Here is a 24,332-nt window from a genome sequence, read left to right on the forward strand (position 1 = left end):
TGCACCTTTCTGTTTCTCACTGCTGATTCCACCTCCTAAATGAAATCTTCCCCCTAAATGCTTATCAGGGCTTACTGTGTGTCTGTGGGTTGCCACAGTCACTTTCCATTGTTTTCCTTTGTTAAAATAGCTGTTGTTGACGTTGCAGATGAGCAGTGAAACAGAGGTTATTGTTTTCTGTTTGTTGTAACAGTCCTTGTGGTGATGTGACACAATCTTTGCTTCAGCAATCTATGTGAACAGCACTGCTAGAAGTGCCTGAACGGACCTGGAACTTGGATTTGAAATCACCTACTGAGGAAGGTCAAGCAACAAGAAATAATAGTGTCTTTATCGGTTTATAAAAGCAATTCCTATGATTAAATAAAATTGACCCAAACTAATGAAAAAAACAAAAAAAACAATACTTTTGGGCTTTACACTCCTAATGCAACATATTATAATTTTGACCCCTAACCTTTCCTCTACTACCACCAACAGACCAACAAAAGAAAAAAGAAGCAAAGGAAGAAGAAAACAAAGAAACAGGACACATTTAAACAGGCTGTTGATTCATCCACACCAGAACTGTACACACTTACACACAAACACACACACATACATTCAAACACACAACCCACACATCAATTAACACATAACACACACATTCAAATGCACAGCATGCACAGGTTCACTGTTGCTTCAGTGTCAAATAATAGGACAAACAAGGATTGATTATTAGTGGCGTTGTTACTGAGAATTATGTGCATTAGTAGGCAAGTGAAAATTAGTAATCTATAGGAAAAAAATTAGAATAAATTCACACACAGTAAACTAAAGTTATCAAGAATAATTGCATCGTGATAAAATGAGGTAATATCCATATTTGATTAGTCCAGCACTACCTATCACTTCTACTGTGCTATGTGTAATTTGACACTTTATTTATAATTATTTTTAACCAGTTATAGTTACGTGTTTAATGCTGTTGCTGCAAAAGCCGTATGCAACGAAACCCAAACCAGTGATGGGAAAAGGTGAGCTACTTCCTGTATCAGAGAGCAGCTTTAATGTGATTTTCAGCTCTAATTAGAGTTAAGTCACTTAGTGTGTTGTAATGATGTTTGGCTCACAGAGCAGCAGACGCCGTCCATCAGCCAAATGAAATATTAAACTGACCTACCGCTGGATTACGCGCGTGTGTGTGTATTCATATTCGTAGCTGTGTCAGGAGACCTCAACAGCACAATGTGCGTCCATTGCTGCCACATACAGTAAACACACACTCAAAGAGAGACAGACAAACAAACATATACACACGTTTGTGACCTACATTCACTTTACACAAACAACAGGGTGTCAGGAGGGGCAGGGCAACAAATGTGTGTGTGTATGTGTTGGGGGTGAAATTCTGCAGGTGCACTGGGCCGTGAATGTAATGCAAAATTAGTGTTATCTTCCTGCCAAATAATTTATGATCCCGCATCCGAAGTGATAGCTGAATGACTCGACTTGTCATCCCCTCGGTCTTTGTCAATCTCCCCCATGAACCATGTTTTATTCAAAATGTCTCACGGAGCAGAAACTAGTAAATAAGTACAGCTACAATAAGCAATTCTCTGGTTTGATCCCAGATGACTTTTAGGCCTGATGCAAGCTGTATAAAGTAAAAGAAGTGGCATCACCTTAACCTATATATAACCTTTTTCTGCGGTTTTACACAACACAATGCTTCATGTAGACCAATAAATTACAGACACAGTGTTTAATGTAGAAAAACACAATAGTCATTGAAAGATTTAAAACACTATTAAAGGTTTTGTTTTACAGTCCATTGGTTCTGGTATCATTTCACATTCAGGTCTTATTGGAATTTACACAGTCGTTAACCTCCAGTACTTTAGTGATGTAGAAGTGTACTCCAGGGTGTGTCAGTACACTGTGACATCATTACTGGGTGTGATTAAGCGAGAACATTTTCTGACCACAATCAACCATCAGAACAGAACACGTGAAACGCCAGACCTGTTCTCATTCCCAAAGTCGTCACATAAGGACGGTTGATTAAAACCCCTTAGCGTCAGTTTGAAACACACTGGGAAGCCTCTTTGCATCTTTAGCGGTAAAAGTAGGCGTAGTGTTTAAAGAGAAGGGTCCAAGTAAGGAGATGGTTGGGATGAACAGGTGGGTCAGAAAGAGGACTTTCACCCAGGAGACCAGTGTTTGTTTCCTATGTGAAACAAAAAGTCAGCTTTTATTGTTTTTAGTTAAGATACGTAAGTAACATTACTTAACTTATGTTATTTTTACCCAAACCATGATCCTCAAAGATCCACTGAGTATTATAGGGGGAGCTCACAAATACTATAAAATGAGCTCTAGCTGGATTGACTCCATGTCTGACTTGATGGGTGGGTTCCACTCCGGGAATTGTACCAAAGGTGCACATGGTGGTACCTGCTACATCCAATAAAGGAATTAAGCGAGGTAAAAATAAAAAAAAAGAAAGAAAATGCAAGGAGACTTAGCTTCACTTTTAGTTCACTGGCTAGTGCCCAGTTCAGTGTGTTTACTTTATTGTAGGTCAGTGTGTGCACACCCACTAACTATAGCCAGGGCCCCGGCATATAAAACCCTAAATAATATGTCTACATTTAGAGAAATCATCGGGTGTCGCTGTGGAATGCAACACCATTGTGGTGAAGCATTTTCACAAAAGAGCAAACAACAACTGGAGAAAGCCAGAGAAAGGACAATGTACTGTTAGTTATGTTGATATGATACAGTGTGATCGACACATATCTTTTATGGCGTTAATCACTAACATTATAGCTGTCTCATGTGAATGCCTATAATGCCTGTCATGTAGAGTTTTAGTATCCACCATTGGTCCAAATGTTGATTCACAAGGTCTTCCTAGATAAAAACAGCCCTGGAAGAAACACATGACAATGTGTATCTATTAGTTTTATATGAGATTCCACTTGATCTATGATCAATAAAAGCATCTTTTGGCTTAATATGCTTAATTAAGCTATGTGATGTACTATAAACCTTAAAGGGAACTCCAGTGAATGTATACACCAAGAGCAAAATACCAAAGATTATTTCCCGGACTCCCATCCTTTTTGCTTTAAAAACATTTTGTCAAGTCACTATAAAAAGCACAGGTGTAAATAGTAAAATTAATTATTTAGCTACTTCAGTTTCTGGGTCCTGGTATTGTGAACTGACAAACTTGACTATCACAAAGCTGCACCTATTGCTATTAGCTACACGTTTTCCAAAGATGCCAAGTCAACATGTCTGCTGTGAAAGAGGCCTAATATATCATCGTCCCTCTCTTCAGTCTCTTACACATTTGAAGTAAAATCACATTCTGGCCTGTAGTCTGGGGTTTTTACCTTGTGTAATGGAGACAGAAACACTCAAAAGGTGTCATATCTCAGCCATGATACACTGCCATCTATCAGACACTGACAATACAGCAGATTGCCATACATACCTGCACAAAATAATATAGATAGTTGTCACTAAAGAAAGCAAAAACAATATGGAATTGGATAGAAATGCAAAACTAGACTTGTATTATAAAACAAACTCAGCCTTTGGTCACACTTTCATTGAACAGTATATCTACACTGACAAGAATTCATTGATACAGCATATGGGGCCAGAATCAGGCTTTCTGGTAAAATACCACATATTTTTATCCATAGGCCTATGTCAAGCTGTTTGATCATTACTACATTTTAGATACATTATAAAGCAACAAATTTGTCTCAAACAGTTAGCATAAATGCCAGCTAAACTGATTGCATAAAAACTCAATTCTCAAATCACAAATCAATAATAAATCTGTAATAAAAAGTACCAACAGATAATGCTCCAACACAGGCTTGTGAGAAGTAGATAAAAGAAGTCTGTCAATATTTGCTAGCAAGGGATGCTGTGCGAGAAAGAGTAAGACATTGAACTAGCAAGTTCCGATTTGTTTGAATTTGTGGTAAACAAGAGTTTAATTTGATTTGAACAGCTTAGCAACAAATCTACTGAGAATTGTCTGAACTCCTGATACATGTGAGGACTGAATTTAAATGATTCGGTTTGATAGATCCATAAATACAGGATCATTGAAAGTATTTCCAAATTAAGATCTGGATAACCAAAACTCCTCTTAAGATTCCATGTAATACTCAAAAAAAGTTTGGTCTTACTACTCAAAACCGTAAAATAACATAAATTAGGTGCGTCATCTGGTCTACAATGTGAGGTTGACATTTATTTTCCCTTTGCAGCATGGTATGAATACCTGCGGGGATAAGTTGAAGCCTGGATGCTACGCAGGCTGCATACAATCTTTGTTTTGTTTGGTGTAAACAAAAGTTGACAAGAAACAGTCGCAAGGAAAGCCTTCTTTCTCTGATAACCTAAACACACTTTCAAGACACTTACACATGATTGCATATACACATATTCACACTCAAAGCCTCATGTTTTAGTTGATCATATTTGCCGGTGAAGTCCTATGATTGTAACAATGGAGCACCAAGAGGAATCCCCGTAGTTACCTGAGTATTGGCAGACACGAAAGTGTGTTTATGAGGGTGTGTGTTTTCTTTTGCCCGCTCCCTCACATGTGAGAAAGCTGCCGACCTTGCTTTTGCTGTGCCAGACTACAAAGTGATTTCATCGCCCTTCACACAAGCTCTTTTGTTGAACCATCACATCTTACTCGCCACCACCTCCCCCAGCAAACCCACTGCCATTTAGAATAACAGATGAATAAATGTACCAGGGGGAAAAACAGTAGACTGAAACCACAGTGGAACTCAGTAATGGTCAGCCAGGCCCACCACGCCTCAGCAAATGTTTGTCCAAACCTGTTATTTCTGGCATTGTACTGTCTCAAAGAGATCATTTTATTCTCCGAGAGGAATGCAGCAGCTATAAATAGTATGGAGATGAAGGAGGGGAAATCAGAGATTTGTAGAGTAATTACAGAGCCAAATTCGAACCCTTCTGTTATGGCTCATTTTTCATCAACCTCTGTCTCCATGACTGTCTGACCGACTGAGGTAAAATGACAGTTTTATCGATGGGACATGCATGTCTGACCTGATATTTGACCTGTATTTCTTCTATATCTGCTTTTTCTCCTCTGTGAGTCTCAAGATTTAAAAGAACAGTTGACATTTTGTGAAATCCGTTTGTTTGTTGTGGCACCCAGACTTTCATCTCTGTGAAGGAGCTGTGAGACATAACTGTTTTCACTAGAGAAGCAACACCATTTGTTGTTCTTAACTTTTGTAAGAGTAGTTTGACAAATTTGCTGTTGTTGAACATTTTTGTGTGATCATTTGTAATAGTTTTGATAACTTCTTGCCAATGGGGGCACCAGATTAAAAAAAAGGAAGGTGACGGCAAATTACATATTTTGTCTTTGAGTGAGGATTTGTTTTCCGGTAGGTATATCACCTAGCTTCACATAAAAACTGGAAATGAGAAAAACATCTAGCCTATCAATGGAAAGAAAATACACCTTTTCTTCAAGTCCAAAAAACTAAACAGACTAGTTATTCGTTCACGATGTAAACCCTCACCGGCTTCCCAATTTCAAACATGGCTAATTGTGTTTGTCCACATGTGGTGGGAGGGAGGTCATCCTGCATTACCTGTGAACCCCAGAGGAAATTTCTTAGTTTTAAATTAGGTTAAGGGTATGTCTGTTGTGGAATTGTAGGTGACGCCTAAATTCACAATTGTCACTAAGGAAGTCGTTAACTGTGAGAGAAATCCTGATCCCTTACAAGCTGTCTGCTCCAGATTCAGATTCTAAACTGGCTATGTAACAGCTAACACTTCACTTTGCTTTAAGCACATATCTGCAACCTGTGTTTTCCACATTTCAAGAGTATTTTGTGGCAGACCAGAAAACGCTCATTTTGTTGCATCTGGTGCAATGTACTATAATGGATTAGTTGTGTTTTTGTCAGTGTTATATTTGCATCAAACATTCCTGTTTCAAATCAAGTCTAATTAACCATTACTTGCCTCTTGAGGCACTAGGGCACTGTTTGGGATTTACCTGTATCCTAATTCTGGAATTCTGGAATTAATTCTATGTTTGGCATGGCTGGCCGGCCTGCTCTGGTCCTTTTCCTCCAGCAAAAACTCACTTCAGCGCCACACAACTGACATCCCATTTCAGGTAAACAAGGCAGATGAGGAAATTAATGACTATTGTATCAAAACATGAAGTTAAACTCAGAGTTTTGTTTCCAATGGTAAGAAGACAGATAGGAAGAAAATGTGTTTGATTTAGGTAAATTCAATTCTGAAATTATCATGAAAAGCAGTACAAAGGCTTTTAACACACTCTTAACAAAAATAGTCCGATAGCAGAACTATACATGTCTGTTCACACAAGAAAAACACATTAATAATAATAATAATAATAATAATAATAATAATAATAATAATAATAATAATAACAATAATAATAATAGATAAAACCCACACACTCTACTCATTTGTTTTCAGTGAAAACTCAAACAACCAGGCAAGTTGCCCTGACAGCGCTTGCATCTTAAATGATCTTTGAGGAGTATAAAAGGACTTTTAGCTGGTAAATTGCTGTAATTATCAAACATGCCCATCTCATTTTGCACAGTCAGACCTCGATGGCAAATTCACCCGGCAATTAAGAAAAGCTGGAAATGAATGACAAGTAATGGTGTGGCCCACATTACTCAGATGAGAACAAACAATCTGGAGAAAGGAGGTTGTAATGATGGGAAATTTGCAAGACAGGCTGAGAAGAATTATACACTGAAAACGTCATAAGCTTTAAAGTTTAGAAGAAGGGGATTTCAAACGATGTTTGCGGATATCTGCAATTGTATGGATGTGTTCAAGGGAAGCCTAAGAACACTTTAGATCCCTTTGCCCCTGTTAAGTGTTGTTCAACCATTACTGATATTAACAGCTATGAATTTGGGTGATTTTCTCTCTGTTGAAGACACTTTGGAGGCTTTGTACTTTCGCTTTGTTGTGATCTGAGGAAGAATGGGGAAAAGGTGGAGGGGAATACGCAAATGACAGTGTTTCAGAGCACTTTGTCGGCAATCATAGAGAAATTATAGCTCCATGAGGCTTATATGCAACATCTAAAGTGGCTTCTTGAGGACTGAAAAGTAGACATGCGTTGAAGCTCTGACTGCTTTACGTCGATTTCTGAGGATTTCCTGCCTGTGAAATCTCTTGCCTGTCCATCAATCCCTATTTATTAATAACCAGCCCAGAGTGAGCAGCCACTAAAGTTGGGATGAAGGGTTCACTTACAAGGAAAATGTGTTTATATACAGTCTATGGTTAAAACTATGTACATTTTAAGTATACATTCAAAAAAACAAGTTGCTTGGTTATTATATGTAGGTCAATTATTCTTTTAAAAACTAGTAAAACAATGTTTCAGGTTTGTCCTTCTTGAATTTATTAAAGATAATTACTAAACATCTTGAATTCAGTAAAAAAGACAACAGTAGGCTACAGACAGCATGAAAACTGCCTTATGAGACATTTTTATTTACACAGAAATTGCGCCCCTGTGTGGGCAATATATAATACTGCACAAATCTGGTTTCAAGTGCTACTTACAACACAGTTCTGAATTCTTTGCTCTTTATTGTATTTTCCATCCCCTTTCCTCCCATGTATTATAAATGTATACAACTGTTAACTATAATTTCAGTTGAAAGCATACTCATAATCTCTTTCCACTGAGGTCCCAATGTGATGAAACCATGGCTGACATGTAACTTCCAGGATTCATATCTTCTACTACAGTAGGTAAATTACAACAAGTATTCACCGTCCAATAGAAGTTATCATGTTGTTTTATATTATCTTCATTTCACCAATTATGTGACTTTCAAAGCCGCACGACTTCGGCCATTTCTGCCACTGCCTGTGCAGCGACGTTGGCTTCCAGAGAAAGAAGGGCGGGATTGAGCGGCATCCTCGGTGGAAATACTGGATTATAGTGTTAGTTTCACCACGGTTAAAACTTTAATTGACACGGGCAGAAAAAAAAATTAAATATCTTAGGAAATACAACTCGCTGCTAGATAACAGACAGGTTGGCGGAAGGGGCTGTTTTTGGCCGATTCACGGAGTAACGTCCGGGGTGATGAGGCCATGAAGGAGGTCAGGGGGCACGAGAGCCAAGACCGCAGGGGCAGTTGACGTTACAGCAGAGTTGGAGGAGGTGACTCACGGAGCACAGGAGCTAAACTGTTAGCATTATCTTAAAAGGTCATGATTAATGTGTGATTAAAACTAGTGTACCTGTTTTGGAGGCGGAAGTTAACCAGCTGAATGTGGCTATGGAAGTGCAGAACCAATCCGCGGTGAGTGAACTCAAGTCTGCCCTTAAGTTAACGTTACCGCAACAACGTTAGCTAGCGTGACAGTGTTTATGGTAATTACTTATAGTTAGCTAAGTTATTTTAAATTAAATACGCTTCCTAAATTAGTGTGGCAGTTGGGGTTGGTATATATTTGTTGTGAGATTATTTCATTGTACATTATCAGCTGTTTCCTTTAGCTTAGTTTACTAAAATCAACCAAGCAGGATGTGTAACTTTTAGCTAAGTTAACATATTGGTAAAGTGGTTAAACCTGCTGTATAACTAAGGAAAATAGGAATTTTATAGAAATGAGCTAACTAAAGAGCAGTACTTGGTGGTTAATAAGTCGTTCTCATAAAGGTAACCTTTAACAAAACACTTTTCAGGGTCATAATTAACTGTTGTTTATGTCAGAGCTAGCTTGCAAAGAAGCTACAAAGTTAGTTTTGAGGGTAGGGTGCTAGCCAATGGAGGAAAAAAGACCCATTTATGAATGAATCTATTTTATATTTAATAAACTGATTTTTTTTTTTTCATTTGACATATACATTTGGAAGCTGTAATGTCACCACAGTGGACTGTAGGCATTTTTACTTTCATGTTACTGTTAACTTTGGCCATGTTGTTACTGAGAGTTGCTGTTGGCTGATTTTATATACTGGCTGCAGGTGCATCAACTTTATCTAACTTAAAAGAGTGTTTATTACGTTGTTTGGTAGACTTTAATGAGTGATTATGAAGGAACTGTTAATAGTTTTATTTTTCCCGCTGACACCAAAGGACAATAGTTTGGGGGTTTTCTGCTTTGAAGTTGCTTTGTTGCTTGCCAGATATATACAAAATATTTAAGTTTAACAGTAACGTAGTTGTTGTCTGGGACGAACAGATAGCACTGGTGATTTTCTTTTGATCTAGTATCAAGTAACTAAGTGTCCTTATGTCCATACCCACACAAATTTTGAAACTCTTTTTGTGTACATAAAAATGTGATTTAGTGGTCCTAAAGTGCTAAATCCTAGTACTTTGCTACTTCCTGGTTAGAAAGAACTTGATCACACACCAGATCTTCTAATCTCAATATAGTCACTACTTGCTGTCTAACAAGGTGATACCTATGTTGTTTCTTACTGGCCCAGAATTAGACCATGATTGCTGTCAATTTCTTTTATTCAAGTTCACATCCTCCCAGAACAGCAGCTGCTCCTCCCCCCCTGATGTGTTAACTCCAGAAAACCACGATGACAGCCTGATCCACAACACCCCCCTCCTCGGCACTGTGATCCCCAATCGTATTTTTGTCGGGGGAATTGACTACAAGGTAAGAGCTGCTAAATTTGCACAGGCACAGTGCATGTTTGGCCATGTGTGTCTTACTGTGGAAAGGTAGACACTAGAGAGCAGCAAAGCATGATAGCAAGCTATGGTCAGAGTCTGTGAGTCTATGAGTCTGTGAAATGAGAATTAACATAATTCACAGGAGGCCTAATGTTATTCAGCTGTAATTCTACATTTCTCCAGGAATAGTTCTTAGATCAGTCATACATAAAACATTCTCTCGATGAAGTCTGAATCATAAACCCCAGTTATATCTGGCATTAAAATGTGTTTTGGGTGATCGGACATTTGTGCTTGACCACATGAAAGTACATGTGTAAATGCAACCAAGAAGCATTGAGGACTGATTGTGATCCGATCGGCAAGAGAAGGATGTGACATTCGGTTGTTTGAGCTGGACAGGGCGGATCTCAGTGTGGATGCTGGAGACACATATTAATACCAGGTGTAAATTTAATCAGGTTAAAATCATATCCATATACAATCTGGATATGACACTGAGTTAAAGCCTGGTGTAAATGGCCTCATAGATGATTCCCAAGATATACAGAATTTTTGAGTAATCCAAAAATAATATCCCCCATCTCTCACGTCCTGTCAGCTCTCTACTGATACTCTACTAATTTCAAAAGACAAATTAGTTTTCCCTCGTTAAGTCCAAACACTACATACTTTATTTGATTGTCATCAAATCAAAGGTAAATTGTACAATTAAAATTAGTGCTGCAACTAACGATTATTTTAATTGTCAATTAATCTCTCAATTATTTTCTCTATTTATCAATTAGTTGTTTGGTTTATAAAATGTCAGAAAATGTTGAAAAATGTTAATCAGTGTTTCCCAAAGCTCAAAATGACCTCATTAAATGTCATGTTTTGTCCACAGCCAAAACATATTCAGTTAACTGTTATAGAGGAGGAAGGAAACCAGAAAAAAATTCACATTTTAGAATTTTTACTTTTTTTTACTTTTTTTTTTTTTTTTTTTTTTTTTTTTAAATTACTCAATTACCCAATTAAGCGATTATCAAATTAGCTGGCGATTAATTTAATAGTTGATAATTAACTGATTAATATTTGCAACTCACTTTAAAAGTAACACATCATGTCCTCGTTAAGGAACCTCATGTTTCTTGGCTTTTTTTTTTACATTGAAGTTACTCAGTGCCCCCTCTTCCAACCTTTGTTATTATTTGGTCCTGTTATCCCCCCTTTCTAAAATTTTGTAAAAAATCTGCCCACCCAAATCTTTAACCAAATGAGTATTTGTGTATCGTTATTAGATAAGATTCCAACTACTACAGACTACAGATTTATCTGAAATGATTAATTCTAGAGCAAATGAACTGGACCCAATCAGCGACCACTGTACCTCCTTTTAGAGTGATAATACAGAAATGTGTGTGTTTTTAAAGGTTAATGAGAGCGACCTGCGACATGTCTTCTCTCAACACGGTGCGGTAAAAGAGGTGAAGATTGTGATAGATCGCGCAGGAATGTCAAAGGGGTGAGTTAATTGCATTGTTCCTTTTATATACATTAATAGGGGTGTGACAATATATCGATACGGCAATATATCGTACATTTCTCCATGATAGTGTATCGATATTCCAGCCCATCATATCGATAAGTAGTATTAATTAAAAATAGCACTTTGATGGTTAGCTCAATGATATAATGGGAATCTCCATTAACGTGCTAACGGACATTAGCATTACAATCGTGAAAATACAATCTTGACATAAATTACACATTTTGTTGAATATGCTGAACATCCTGAGTGACGTACTGTGCAAATACTTGAAGTACATTTTTCCTGAGCTCTGTGTGAAATAAAAAAGAGCTGCTATCTTCATTGTCTTGATCTGCTACTCTACTGCTTCTGCACTCCACACAGACCAGCTACAGCAACCCCAAAGGCTCAAAACTCAAACCCAATATTCCCAGTGGCCTAAAAATACAGCTATCAGTAGGAAAAGTAAGGGCAATGCTGTGTCACTGAACAGTTATTAATATAATGTGATGTACAGATTACACTTAGGTGGTTCACAGCAATTTGTATTTGCAGTAAAAAAAATTGCCTTTTTATAAACAAATGTTTTGATAATAATTTTTCATAGTTTTATTAACAGGCTGAGCAGAGTTTTCTAACAGTTTGGATTTGCAGTAAATAAACAGTAAACTTTTTCACAGACATTTTGTATTAATAGTAGATATCGTGATGTATCACTTTAGGATTGTGAAGCGATATATCGATTATCGCAGAATTGCTGTATCGTGATATTATCGTTATCGTGAGCTATGTATCGTGAGGTACCCCGCGATTCCCACCCCTATACATTAAGTTACTGAATAATATTGTATGCAGCCATGACTATCTATCCTTTGACTTTGAGCATTAGTCACAGATTAACGGACAGTTTGTCTTGATTCTGTCTCTTTGAACAGATATGGGTTTGTTACATTTGAGACTCAAGATGATGCTCTGAAAATTCTTCATAATGTAAGTAAAGTAAATTAAAGTATCTTGCAACTAAACTTAAGCTACATATAATGATGTAGTTTATCTAACAGAATGTATTGTGTAATGTGGCGTCTGTTCCCTCATGTACTACATTAAAGGCTAATGGAATCTGTTTCAAAGACAAGAAGCTCAGCATTGGTCAGGCCGTCCGCAAGCAGCAAGCTTCAGTACAAAGTAAGTTGACCGTCTAAAACAGAAGGTGCTTTGACATAGGGATGTCTCGATACCAGATATTTTGTAGTTGATACCACAACCAGTGAAATTCCACAATTCTCAATACCAAATTTGCTACCACATTAACAAAATAATAAATGCCATGTACTTCAACTTACACTCCTTTAATAATTATCAGGTATAGCTCAATAACTGAAACAAACAAACAAACAAAAAAAAACAGCAGAGGTTACACCTCTGCTGAGAGTGCAAGCAGTAATGTAAGTTTACTGACATGGTGACAGACCATTAGTCCGGAAAAATTTATTGAAAAAGCTAAAGACATTATGACAGATGACACAGACTGTATGGTAAGGACTGTCGCCAACTACTACGAACTGTGTTTACATTATGTTTGCCTAAACACAGTAGCCTTTAGTATTTAGTCCTTTTAAACGTATGTTACATAGTTGGCCAGGCAACACATCAGTGCCAGCTGTCTCAAACAAAAATAATAATAAGGCAAAGTACTTCTATACGCGACTCTTAGTATTTTTCTTTTCGGCGAGTTGGAGCTGTCGCTGCATTTGGTGCCATCTTCTGCTTGTTGTATCCTGCTACCTACGGTACTTTCGGTACCTAGAAAATGAGTACAGACATGTTTTAAGAATTTTGGTATCGACTTGGTAAATTTTACTTCTCATCACTTTTTTTGGTTTCCACCTTTTTCCCAGCTAAGAGCACCCCTGTGGCCTTCCCTGACTCTGCCATGCCTGTGCCGATGTCCTGTGGGACAGTGTACTTGACTACGTCCACAGGCAATCCCTACACCTACCACAACGGAGTGGCCTACTTCCACTGCCCCAACATGAACCCTCCTGGCCGCCATTGGCCTGTGAGTTCTCACTGATATCACACCCACGTAACGCTTGACTTAAATAGCAATATTAAACAACTGGTTATTAAAAACATGTAATTTCAAGTCTTGACATTGAATTCCTCACTGAAAAGCAAAGATCCTCTTGTGTGATGCAACATTTAATACAGAGTAAGGACTTGAATTTATACTGGTTGAGCTTGAGGGATGCTGGTGGGTAGCTCTGACATGGCGACATTAGGTCAGCTGCACAACAGTGCTGCACAGAATGGACTATTCTGGCAGACATATCAGTCAGCCTGCACCTTCCACTTCAATTCAATTCAAGAAAGCTTTATTGGCTTGAATGTTATGACATTATTGCCAAAGCCTGTTTCTATCTGTTCTATAGTTCTGTTTATGTCCTACCAATAATAAATTTTGTTTAAATAATTTATCTGTGGGGAAAATTAATTTATTTAATTTTTGTCTATTACACTGTAGCAATTTCCTAAAAAAACAAATTAGAAGCCTTCAAGTAGCTTGTTTTTTCTGAAAACCAAAAAGTTTACTTTTACATAAAACAAAGAAAAAATGCATATCCTCACAACTGAGATGCTGCTAATTGGAAATGTTTGATGTTTGTGCTGGAAAAATAGTTAAAGATCAATTTACCCAGGTAAAGTTAGGGCTGGGTGACAGGGATGGAAATTAACACCAGCTACCCGCCAAATGCGGGTGGATTTTCCATTTGGCTGCCTAATGTGTGAAGGCTATATATTATATTCAGCATATAATTTCTGTATGACGGTAATTCGCAGCATACCGGCGTTCTTGTTTGTTGTGTCGCACTTAAATTGTTTCCCGATGTACCAAGGTATCTAAATCGTGTAACACACGGATTAGAGGCGTTCATTGGTTGTTGTTTATGTTCTTTTCCTGTTACTCGTGTTTGATTGGCGTAGATATGTAAGGAGGTGGGCGTTAGGGAACAGGCGACGAGTCGGGACGGGAGAGTGAGAGTGTAGCCACTTTCATACAGAGACTCGCGTGGAAATAAAATCTGCATTTATGTCGCATTCACTTCTTTATACTGAACAAAAGTTTGCAGCTTTATCCTGTGTGAAAAGGCCTCCATCCCGCAATCATGTGTGCTTTCACACAGTGGTCTGGCTTTACAGGAACCAGCGGCGTGCCGCGGCATGTCGGCTGTGGCTTTTCACAACGGATCGTTCCGTATTTCTGTCTCTGTCTGTCGCCAACTTTCCCTGCTCAGAGGCGGATAAAATCTACTCCATACCTTTCATAAAGTGCAGCGAGCTGGCAGATTGGCGCACTACCCCGGTGAAATAAGGCAGCGTGAAAGCTGCTAGTGTTAGGGGCTAATTACAAAAGTTGTAGTGTTTTTAGCTGGGTAGTTGGCGGTCCAGTCAGTGTCTGACACACTGTCAGATCTTCTAATGGTCCTGCTGTCCTCCCCAGAGATCAAGGAGAATGATCCATAGGCTATATAAAAAAATGTTTATCCCACAAAACCTGTGATGCTGTGGCACCAGGACTCTGTCAGAACCAGGAGGCCAGAAGGTGGATGATTGTAGAAAGTGATAAACCCTAGAGTAAGTAAGTAGTGATAAGGTTTAAGTTGAATGATTAATAAGCATTTTATAAGTTTATAAAAAATGTATGTTATGTTTTAAGTACATTTTAATAGCAATAATATCATTTTGTTTCAAATTTCACTCTGGCCTCTTTTTAAGTTTTATATTTGACATAATACCTTATTATCTCAATTAAAAGGACGGAAACAAATGTATATGTAACACAAAAGGCAATTTATTATTTTGCCTGGTATAAAATATGTTTGACCGGTGGAATTTTTTTTCATCTACCAGCCACCTTGGCAGGTGAGCCAAAAAGTTAATTTCCACCCCTGCTGGGCGATATGGCCAAAAATGTTATCACGATAAAAACATTTCATATCGTTTGATATCGATAATTATCACGATAAATGTCAAATCGTTATTTCTTTCAAGTTTAAAGGCAGATTTTTGCTGCTGACTGAAAATTGAAGAAGCCAGATGGTTAATTTTGTGGTTAAATGTTTCTTTATGGTCAAAATGGGTACAGTAGATCTCTTAACATATCTGACATTCAGAACTATTATAGGAAAACAAATTACCAAATATTACTAGTTCTTTTTTCAGTCCCTTTTCCTCAACAAAATATTTTAATAGAAAAATTAAGTTCTAATTTGTCTGTGATTCAAATTAATTAAACCAAAAATTTATTGACAATATATTGAACATTTATTATATTGATATTGAGGAAAATTATATTGCGATGATCATCATTATTGTTTTATTGCCCAGCCCTAGGTAAAGTGTTTTTGATTTGCTTACATTTGCTACCTTGGAATGCATACAGAAAAAACAAAAAATATAATTGTCTGTCTGTGTATATGTTTGTTTCCTGTCTATACTTCAAAATCAAATCCAAATTGCCTTCTTGGATTAATAAAGTTGAATTGAATTTTGAAGTCTGCATTTCAAGACAGAGTACATCAACAGGCTAGACCAATAAGAAAAACTACGTAATGTGTGACTTACGTATGTTTATTCTCTTGAAGCAGTCTCCTCCAGTGATGCTTTCTCAGTCCCATCAGCCCGTCTACCAGCAACCAGCCCATCACCACTACCAGGTCATATTAGACCTTCAGCAAATCCATTAATTTCTCACCATTTAATAAGTGCAGCAGTGGTCTAAACTTCAGTTAACAGTCTGCTTTTTTTTCTACCTCTCTTCAGTGTGTCCCAAACCAGTATCAGTGGAGTGTCGTCAAGGTAGGCAAAATAAAGCCCTACCTTCTTTTTAGTTTAGGAGACTTTGGCCAGTTGTTCACCTGTTGTCATTGTATTGTCGTCCAGTCACCAGTGCCCTCCAGTCCAGTCATGTATTCCCAGCAGTTTGAATATCTGTACCAGCCCGCTCATGGAGGCTCTGTCCAGCCTTCTCTGCCTGTCATGGAGGACACAACACCAGAGGTACAGACAAATTAAAACATAAATACAGCCATTAAAGCAGTTGGATATAGTTGCTGCAAGTAAGTAAGATCAAGTAATTGTCTGGGAAAGAAATTGCTCTTTTAACCAGTTGGAAGATAGAAGGTTTGTTAAATGTAGGGATGAAACGGTATGAAAATTTCATATCACGATTATAGTGACCAAAATTATCACGATTATCAGTATTATCACGGTATTGTAAAAATGTGCCGAAAAAATATTAAAATGTACTGAAACTAAACACTGAAACTATTTCAACAAGTTTTATATTGAAAACAACAAATACTATTGCCATTTTGTTTGCATAGAAAATAAAATAACAGCAAATACCTTTTGTAAACATATGAAAATCATCTAAGTGTGCATTATCAAGATTTTATATTATATACCTTGGACAATTACATGAAAACAAATAAGTATTTAGAAGACAAAAACTGACATAAATACAGAGGCTGTAGCGTTTCTAGATATGCTAGTTGACTAAACAGTGTAACGTGTTATCATGTGCAGTGGACGAATAGACTGCTGACACATGACGCACACAGCAGCAGAACAACGTGTAGCGTTTTTACAAGAGCAGCTAACACTGAGAGTTTCAGTTTACACACTGTTAGCAAGTCAGAGAGACAAACCAAAGCTACAAATTAACTCAACTTGCGTTCACTATAAGGTCATTTTCTTCAATCAAGTTTCCCTCAGCGCTCTCATAAAAACTAAAATACGACCAGACTTCAGAGTTACTGAAAAATCTCCGCAGCGCTGTCTTCCGCCGTGTTGTCATCGACCCAAACAAACCCACGTTGCAAACTGCGCATACGCGCGCGCCTCTGGAGGACTGATCCTGACAAATTCAGAAATAAATACAGAAATAAATAAATGCTCAATAAATAAATAAGCATCCGATTAAATGCACAAAAAAATAAAGTAAATAAATAAATGTAGGCAGTAATTAAATTATACAAGAAGACATAATTGTATATATCTATTTTAATGAGCTTCTTTACTTATTCACCTTTGTAATAATTACCTTATTTATTTATTGTCCGTTATAATCTTCAACTTTATTTATTAATTACTTATTTTTTAAGTGTATTTATTTATGTGTGTATTTTGTCTGTTTTATCCTTCCGTTGCATTTTCTACCCTATTTTATTTCCCCAATGGTATTTATTTCTGCCTGTCCTTTTTACATTTCTCTATGCATTTCTGCCTCATTATGCAAATGAGGAGGGTCTGCATCTCAAGTGGTGAACTTCTCCCCTATTGGTGGTCCAGTCAGACGGGAGAGCTCTAGGCCTACTCTACCTGCACACATCAACAAGCTTGCTCCTCACACAGTCAGATGGCTTCCTACAGTGCGCTGAGGAGGTGTTTAGCAACTCTGTTTGAAGACAATACTACCAGTCATGTCTTCCTTCTTTTCATGTGGACAATTTTCAACTTTCAATTAGCAACTTATACGGACACAGAACTGCAGGAAAGTGAGCTGTTGTTTCTGAGGGCCACATGGTCAGTTAGCTGCAGCTAAATCTAGAGTGCACTCCTATTCGAGTATTTACAGTAAATGCTCCCACACGGAGCAGCTCGTTGCTCTGCTGTTATCAGCTGCTGTTTCAACAAAAACGCCATCCAGGGTGAAAATTCAACTGTGGTGTTGTGTCGGGAGATGCAGTAACTTAACCAGCGGTGAGTAAGAAATATTATGAATAATACATGTAATTTGTTGAGCTACGAGGAGAGTAAAAGTCCGTTAGCCACTAGGCTAATTTATGTAGTGTTAATATGATATAGGTTAAAGCTCTTAAGCTAGTGGTGGTGACTAAGAAATAAACTTATCTTGACAGTTACCATTAAGAAGAATTTTATGCTTCTGTTAAATGTGATTGCCATTAAGCCGTGTTTTATGTGTGGTGGTAGAGTCAATTTAAAGTTAACTTAACCAGTCGAAATGATTTACTGAAGGCTAGTTACTGTACTTCTATGTCTTACACAGAAGACAGGAGGAGGCATGCGGAGAACATAACCATATTCCTTAGAGGAAAAGAAGAAGAAGGAGAGCAACAAAGAAAATAATCCCCAAATAATATAAATTCCTTTATATTCCCCCTTACATGCCTTGCTGTTTATGTGTAGATACAGTGGAAGAATAGGAGAACAGCACACATCATTTAACAGAGTACTTGTACTCCTGTTGTACTCTTAAACACAGGACAAGAATCGTGGGGCAAATAAGAGTTTGCAGCAGTGAGGTAATACTTTACTCTATCTTTCCTACTCTTGAGGTGCTATTTCTTTGCACTTTTACTGAGCAATCCACTAGAATCTGAAGGCTGGCTGAGTGAGATCAAACAACTGGGTGTGTGTCCCACCCACTGAAACCAAGCTTTTGTCTTGTTAATCCGGAGGGCGATCTCAGCTGGGTGCAGTCAGTCTTAATTCCCAACACCTGTGTGCAATTAGACTCACACTACTTCAGTGAAACCTACCACTGAAGCGTCGGCTCCTTGTGTGACGACCTACCTGGGTAAAGACCAGTGAGTCTACCTGTGCGAGTCCACTGAGCAAGGCCGCCTACAAGAGAAGCTTTTTACCGTCCCGAGGCACACCTACTCACCTAAAGCTGCCAGCTACAACTACACTCAGGCCACGTGCTACCATACTATTCCTTTTGTCTGGTAAATGCAAGAGGTATCATGCCATCAGGCACAGGCCTGATGCCTTTAAAACAGGCACCACCCACATCTGTTTACTTGTCTGTTGGGTCATGGAACTGCCAGTTGGCAGTCAACAAAGCTGACTTCATCACTGCTTATGCTAACACATTATCTCTTGGGCTACTGGCGCTCACTGAGACCTTGATCAAACCAGAAAACTCTGCTACCCCCGCTGCGCTGTCCACCAATTACTCTTTCACCCACACCCCCCGGCTGTCTGGGAGGGGGGGTGGGACTGGGTTCTTAATTCCCAACAAATGGGAATTCACACAGCTGCTACCCCCGTATCAATATGCCTCCTTCGAATACCATGCTGTCTTTGTGTCCGCTCCGGTAAAGGTCTCTGTGATTGTCATATACCGTCCGCCAGGACAAATGGGTAACTTTGTGGAGGAGCTAGACACACTGCTGTCTTCAATCCCAGAGCATGACTGTCCCCTACTTGTCCTCGGTGACATGTCTCTGATTCAGTCCTTTGATCTAACATGGGTTCTCAGTCCCCCGACCCACAAAGCTGGCAAGGTGCTTGACCTCGTTCTTGTCCGAAATTGTGCCACAGAGTGCCTAACAGTCACACCTCTACATGTGTCTGACCACTATTTCATTCAGTTCACGGTATGCCTACAGGAAAAGCCCGTTCTCACACCATCTCACACCTCCGCAACCTGTCTCCCGCTCACTTTGCCTCAGTGGTAGCTTCCGCTCTACCCTCCCTCAACACATTTTCCGTTACCATCCGTGGACTCCATACTGATCTCAGAGCGGCTGAAAGAAAATGGCGAAAAACCAAAGACCCCACCGACCTTAAGGGCTACAAATTGCTACTATCCTCCTTCTCAACAAGCATCAGTGCTGCCAAAACTGCGTTCTATAATGACAGAATAAGCAGTGCCACTGACTCAAGGAAATTATTTTCCACTTTTAAAGCACTACCAAATCCTCCTCCACCACCCACAAAATAGTCTGCTGATACCTTTGCTGCCTTCTTCACAGGCAAAGTGGAGGCTATAACTAGCCAGTTCTCTGAAACACTCAAACTCAACCATTGTAGCAGTCCTACTACATCTTTTCCTCTGCCCTCCCAGGTCAGTGGTTCGTCACTCTCCTCGTTTACTCCTCTCAGAGAGAGCGAAGTATCAGAACTCTTGACCCGTAGCCGTCCAACTACATGCCCACTGGACCCGATTCCTACGAATCTCCTCCAAGCCATATCTCCTACTGTGGTCCCGACAATCACTCACGTGAAATACTTCTCTGGCTTCAGGAACCTTCCCGACCACTTTCAAAAGTGCTCGGGTTACACCCTTGCTCAAAAAGCCCTCACTTGACCCAACTCAAGTTGAGAACTATTGACCAGTGTCTCTTCTACCTTTTTTATCCAAAACTATTGAACGGGCAGTATTCAAACAGGTCTCAGAATTCCTCTCAGGGAATGACTTCCTAGATCCATATCAGTCTGGTTTTAAGAGTGCCCACTCTACTGAAACGGCTCTTCTGTCTGTAACAGAAACCCTAAGGTCAGCTAAAGCTGCAACTCAATCCTCGGTTCTTATCCTGCTTGACCTATCAGCTGCCTTTGACACAGTCAACCACAGGATCCTGCTATCCGCTCTCTCAGCAATGGGCATCTCAAGTAAAGCACTCCTGTGGTTTGAATCCTACCTCTCTGGGCGTTCCTACAATGTTTTGTGGCAAGGACAATTATCCTCCTCCCACTGCCTCTCCACAGGGGTGCCCCAAGGCTCAGTGCTAGGGGCCCCTTCTCTTCTCAATTTACACCACCTCACTGGGGCTGATCATTCGCTCGCACGGCTTTTCTTACCACTGCTACACAGACGATACGCAACTCTACCTATCCTTCCCACCAGGCGATCCCACCGTCTTGGCGCGGATCACGGACTGTCTGTCGGACATACCTGCATGGATGATGGCTTGCCACCTTCAACTAAACCTCTCTAAGACTGAACTCTTGGTCATTCCAGCCAAGCAATCTATCCACCATAACATCAAACTACAAATTGACTCTGCAACTATCACTCCAACCAAGGTGGGTTGGACTGGTGGGTCCACTGGGTCTGCACCCAACTACCTAAACCCCATAATACAAACTTACGTTCCTTATTGGCCGCTACGCTCCTCCAACGAAACACCGCCTGGCTCTGCCATCCCTTCACACAAAGCAATCCCAGTCCCGGCTATTCTCATCTGTGACAAGCTACCACACGCCATCAGAGCAGGGGCGTCACCCTCTAACTTCAAGAAGCTCTTGAAAACTCATCTCTTCCAAGAACACTTCCTCTTATAACACCTCTAACTCCTAACCTCTAACATGCACTTCCTGTGCTCTTCTTCTTCTATCCCCTACAATTATCTTGTATTGATTGCACTTTTTGTTAACTCTTACTTCCTTCCCTAGGTATTTACCCCATTGATGTGATATGTACCATGAGCTCTTACTAGTATGTATTTTCAGTTGTAAATCTGTATTTGATGCTCTGTTGATGCTTGTATGTTGTTCCTCAAATGTAAGTCGCTTTGGATGAAAGCGTCTGCCAAATGAGTAAATGTAAATCTCATCGTGTGTGATTATAGAGCATGGGAGAACAGTGGATACTTTTTAATACAGCCCACACCCCTAATATTACTGTGTATGTCATGGGTAGTAGAGTGCAGTGGCAGGAAACAGGAGTGGACCTAAATGCAGACAGAGGCGAGGAAATTGCAGTCCAACAAAGATTTATTAAACAAGTAAAGTAGGCTTACACTGGGAGCTCAGTGGCAATTGTCCAAACAAAAGTTACTCCAAACAAAAACTTAATCTATACGGAAAAATCCAAAACAAAGGAATAAGGTATAAAACCACGGATTAATCCACAAGTGCAGGTACAGGACAGAACACTCAACACAGACAATGCAAGGACATGACAAAGACTGAAGACACAAGCAGGCATATATATATATATATATATATATATATATATATACACACACACACACACACACACACACACACACACACACACACACACACACACACACACACACACACACGGACACACACACACGGACACACACACACACACACACACACGGACTAACGAGCGGGGCGGGAGCAACACAGGTGAGGGGGATCAGGACTAATGAGACGCAGGCAGAGCAACAGCAGGGGAAACAGACACTAATAAGGCCATAGGGAAACTAATAACCAGGAAGAAACAGAATATAAATAACATAAGCAGACAGATCTTCTTATACCAAAAACTACAACTAATAGGGAAAAACAGACTGAACTAACATTAAACAGAACACAAAGCAAACATGGACAGGACCAAACTAAAACATGGAGATAAAAGACTAAGGACAAAGACACAGACCATAAGTAATAAAACACAGAAGTACAACGACCAAGAAAACACTAAACATGAACTAAAGCACAGGACTAAGAACTACGATGAGCGACAAGACAGTTACTTAGAAAACTTGAAGTGAATGAACAAAATAATAAACTAGACTGCAAAACTCTAAACCATGACAATATCAAATAAACACAGGAAAAGCAACAGCACAAAACCAAATCCTAACAGTGTAACTATAACAAGTGGAGAACATTCAAGATTTTTTTACAGCTGTCTGCATAGTTTATTCATCTTGTGTAATGAATGAAAATAAATAGGCCTACTTGGTTCATCTCTGCTTTGACATTTATTACATATTCGCTGTGTTTGATCCACCTTCATACACATATGTGACATTACTGTACAACTTCAGAAAGGTAAGGTTTTTTTTTTCCCGCTCCAGCCTGCCTAAAAGAAAACCATTTTGGGGATTAAATGGACTTTATTAGCTGCTGCAGTGCAGGATGAACTCAGAACAGACCCATTTCTCAACTTATTATTCTAAATCATGCAGTGAAGAAGAAGAAATGCATAATAAATCCTGGGACAAAATCTGTCCACAAATACTGCACAGCATGTAGTCTAATGAACAAGACTTGTGAGATAGCTGACTTGGGCAGTGAACTGTTTCATTTTTTAATTCATGTAGTCATAGTTGTCCACAACTCAAATCAGAATTTAAGGAGAAGTGTTTTATACCACCTCAAGAAGACTTCTTAATAGAAAGGTAGGAAGGTACTTCAGTGTACAACTGCAGTACTTAAATCTAAGTAATTTCCCTGACATTTTTGTTATTTTACTTTTAATAGACACATGTAACAGGTTTTATACTTCCTGTGAGTATAATCCAATTAGTCTTATTTTCATACTGTATATCATACTGTATAAATTATGTTGTATGTGGTGCTCGCATCGTGTACTATTGAGACTTCATTGCACTCAGAAAAAAGTCTCTGCTCCGTTAAAACTGAATTTACCATACAGAATTGAATACGAGTGCACTCCAGATTTAGCTGCAGCTAGCTGACTGTGTGCTTCTCCTTATAACGCAGTTCTGTGTCCATGCATGTCTGTCAGAGCGTCCACATAAAAAGGCAACACTACTACCAGCCGACATGGCTGGTAGTAGTGTTGCCTAAACACCTCAGAGCACTGAAGGAAGTCATCTGACTGTGTGGGGAGCAAGCTTGTTGATGTGTGCAGGTAGAGTAGGCCTAGAGCTCTCCCTCTGACTGATCCACCAATAGGGGAGAATTTCACCCCTTGAGAGACAGCCCCTCCTAATTTGCATAATGAGGCAGAAATGCATAGAGAAATGTAAAAAGGACAGGCGGAAATAAATAGGGTAGAAAATGCAACAGAAAAATAAAACAAACTAAAATATTAAAACACACATAAATAAATACATTTAAAAATTAAAGCTGCAAGCAGCGTTGGGCGGGCCCTCGCACTTGTAGCGCGTCCGGGTGTGAGCCGGCCGAGTTGCACATTCTGGAGCTCTGCCGGTGCGGCTGTGAATTTGCTACGCGGTTCCGACGCCGCATGAAGGTGCTATGTCACTTCCTGTGTCCCCTATGTGGAGCTACATAGCACTTGCCGCTATGAATATAAATCGGTATTGGCGTGTACATGTCTTCGGGGTGGGACAGTTATCAAGCACGTAAAGTTTGGTTCAGATGTGAGCATGTACACTGAAGTTACAACAACTTCCTGTGTCATGGCGAAGAGTTGATCTTTGACGCCACGCCACAGACACGCCCATTGACGAAAACTCGCAAATAGCACAACTTTTCATCTTGAATGCCTTAAGAAGGCACAGCACAAATTTGAAGTCGGTCGGACTAAATCCCTAGGAGGAGTTCGTTAAAGTACGAAGTGTGTAAATCATCCAAAAATGGCCGTAAAA

General features: G+C 39.2%; 1 protein-coding gene and 1 long non-coding RNA gene across 5 annotated transcripts in view; one reads left to right on the forward strand and one right to left on the reverse strand.

The window, feature by feature from the left end:
• Positions 1-2,568: 2,568 nt before the first annotated feature.
• On the reverse strand, positions 2,569-3,953 carry LOC123981443. The gene is made up of 3 exons (XR_006827768.1): positions 3,858-3,953; positions 3,384-3,455; positions 2,569-2,911 (listed from the first exon to the last, which is right to left on the reverse strand). It is a non-coding gene; the product is annotated as an uncharacterized LOC123981443 (long non-coding RNA).
• A 4,000-nt stretch (positions 3,954-7,953) lies between these two features.
• LOC123976080 (protein boule-like) overlaps positions 7,954-24,332 on the forward strand; it is a 45,778-nt gene continuing 29,399 nt past the window's right edge. The window contains exons 1-10 of one of the 4 annotated variants that reach the window (XM_046057898.1): positions 7,956-8,248; positions 8,340-8,390; positions 9,565-9,708; positions 11,141-11,232; positions 12,174-12,228; positions 12,348-12,423; positions 13,137-13,297; positions 15,885-15,956; positions 16,063-16,098; positions 16,183-16,299. In XM_046057898.1, the coding sequence (XP_045913854.1) occupies positions 8,367-8,390; positions 9,565-9,708; positions 11,141-11,232; positions 12,174-12,228; positions 12,348-12,423; positions 13,137-13,297; positions 15,885-15,956; positions 16,063-16,098; positions 16,183-16,299 (777 nt within the window). In that variant the 5' untranslated portion in view covers positions 7,956-8,248; positions 8,340-8,366. Of the gene's footprint in view, positions 8,391-8,440; positions 8,462-9,564; positions 9,709-11,140; positions 11,233-12,173; positions 12,229-12,347; positions 12,424-13,136; positions 13,298-15,884; positions 15,957-16,062; positions 16,099-16,182; positions 16,300-24,332 lie in introns of those variants that run through there. The other 3 variants (XM_046057922.1, XM_046057908.1, XM_046057916.1) reach the window with 3 other exon arrangements.

Source organism: Micropterus dolomieu, linkage group LG01 (genome assembly GCF_021292245.1).
Source record: "Micropterus dolomieu isolate WLL.071019.BEF.003 ecotype Adirondacks linkage group LG01, ASM2129224v1, whole genome shotgun sequence".
Lineage (NCBI taxonomy): Eukaryota > Metazoa > Chordata > Actinopteri > Centrarchiformes > Centrarchidae > Micropterus > Micropterus dolomieu.